The 2,376-nt window shown below is 38.3% G+C and overlaps 1 protein-coding gene across 2 annotated transcripts in view; it reads left to right on the top strand.

Moving 5' to 3' along the window:
• The window catches only part of LOC101847944, an 11,628-nt gene that overhangs the window by 4,523 nt on the left and 4,729 nt on the right, over positions 1-2,376 (top strand). For both annotated transcript variants that reach the window (XM_005094626.2, XM_013080445.1), the window contains exons 3-4: positions 1,146-1,236; positions 2,027-2,193. In XM_005094626.2, coding sequence (XP_005094683.1) covers positions 1,146-1,236; positions 2,027-2,193 — 258 coding nt within the window. The remainder of the gene's footprint in view (positions 1-1,145; positions 1,237-2,026; positions 2,194-2,376) is intronic.

Here is a 2,376-nt window from a genome sequence, read left to right as displayed (position 1 = left end):
GGGGTAAATGGTTTGTTGCACGAAAGGGGACGAGGGCTGCCATGGCGATAAAAGTTGGCTATGATTATTTATTTTTGGTTTCCAAAGGTTTCACCCTCCCCCATGGCAGTGTTACTGACTGAAGTGTCTTTAGGCCATATGCATTGTAGAATTGTAAATGGGCTGATTTATCAATGCGGTGCTCAAACTGAGTCGGAACAATAATATAGGGGGATTTGTTGCTTTTTCTTTCCTCATCTTTACTATCGTCATTTTGTCTTCCACTTCTGTTGTATGTTTGTCACTCTCTTGTGAACTGCTATTTCCGGGGTGCCTTGATAGTCGAAGCAGACTTGAATGCTGTTGAGACAAGAGAGGTGAGCAGAGTAAGCCTGATTCCCCGTTTGGATTCCTCTGTTAACACCACCCCTTGGAGCTCATATGACCTTATACAGTTGCGAGCACCGTAAAATCTTACTAAAACAAAACATTCTAAGTCCCATGACAAAAAACCCAAAAGATTTCTTCAATTCTTTGTAAGTACCCAACTGGAGCTAATCTTTTCACTATTACGGAGGTAATCTTTCAAGCTATTCGAGCGAAACGTTATTTTATATTATGTCTATCCAATTACTACCCTTATCTTATCTTGATTTATCTTATCTTGCCATATCTTCTTTTAAATTCGTAGACTCAGAGATAAAGGAGAGCCAATGGATAAGACTAGAAGTGTCCTAGGAGCTGAAGGGACCCCAGCAGTCATAAATTTATTTATCTATAAGAAAAAAAGTCGCTTTAAAGTTTGTTTATGCGGATGAATCGGGAACGGCATGCATGAACAATGAGCAGAGATTGAGGTCGTGGAATTAACAACGGTTGAACTGTACACCTTTCACAAATGATTTGTGTTGATACTTAAAACTTATGCTCAAGAGCGAAGGAAACATGGATACACATAAACGTTCAACAAACAGCGAGACCTGATTTTCTTTCTTTGTGTTTGTTACTTTGTGACTTAGTCTACTTAGGCAGAATTCAAAGTATTTAGCAAACATATCCGTACACTCACAATGTCCCACAAATAGACGAGCTGTTTACTTTATTCGCGTTTGTACTTTCGTTTTACATGCTTCTTTTCCTCATAACACGATAATATTATGTTACAGAACATCACCAACTACTGTGGCGACAGAAAAGATTCGTTTCTGAATGCCACTAAATGTATGAGGGACGCTGTAACGATGTGTTCTCCAAACAGTGAGTACCTCTTACCAGTTTCTAATTTAGATAATGTTCGCTGCAACTACAACTCCAAAGGCAAAATTAATTTACAAACAATACATAATTTCCACTTTATTGAATACATGTCGGAAAATTTGGATTGCCACGGCACACGACATATTTGTACATATACATAACCACAAATACCCATACTTAAACACACAAATTTTCGTACATAGAATATTTTATCAAAATTACCAAACACAATAGTATACTAAACATACAATTTTTACGCTTGATATCACTATAAGCCTGAATTCTGAATTCACCTACCATTTGGCCAGTGAACCAGGGATTTGCCCCCCCCTCCCTAAAAAAACCCGAACAACAACAACAACCAAAAACAAACAAAAAAATGTACGTCTAAAACAACTGAACAAACCATTGACCAGAACGCTGGATCCAGGTGGGAAATTTCTCAAAGAATGTTTTCCTGTTGGCTTTGTGTCCTGTCGAGGGATTTACAGCTGTATGTACAATGACAAATATGTATTCGAACCATATTTTGTCAACAATTTCAATCCTGGTTTTTACATTATCTAACTGTAGTATAGTTTATAGCTGTTGAATTGTGTTGTTTGCCCAACCCAGGAACTGGCGTGTTTTCTTCACACTTTGCACTTTATTGGAATCAAAATTTCTCCATGGGGCCAAAGAAGAGAAGATCTTCTTTCTCATTCTACGTCCCATTTGAACGTATTTGTCACCATTTCTGTATTGACACATAAGGACAAACGTATCAGTGTTCTGTTTTCTGTTTTCTCAGATCTTATAGCTTCTCTAGAAGTCGATTACTCGAAATACATGGATGGACTGTGTAATGACAAAAACATCAAACTTGAATGCCTGTCTGTCGTATCAAAGCCAGGAATGGAAGATGCATTTAACAAATGTTTCTCGGTCAAAATTGCTCAACAGGGCAATTCGACCACGGTAAGTCGCACAATTAGAAGGCTCTTGCTGCACAATTAGAAAGCACTTGTGGCAAAGTATAAAAAAACTGGAACAAGTACAAGGTTTAAATATAAGCGGTACGGTTCCTTGTCCACCTTGGTACATTCCAACGCCTACCTACCCCAAACCAATGTCTCGTCTCGTTTCCTGATTCAGGACGAA

Source organism: Aplysia californica, unplaced genomic scaffold (assembly GCF_000002075.1).
Source record: "Aplysia californica isolate F4 #8 unplaced genomic scaffold, AplCal3.0 scaffold00086, whole genome shotgun sequence".
Lineage (NCBI taxonomy): Eukaryota > Metazoa > Mollusca > Gastropoda > Aplysiida > Aplysiidae > Aplysia > Aplysia californica.
Note: the sequence above shows the minus strand (reverse complement) of the source record. Positions and strands in the feature narration are given on the sequence as shown.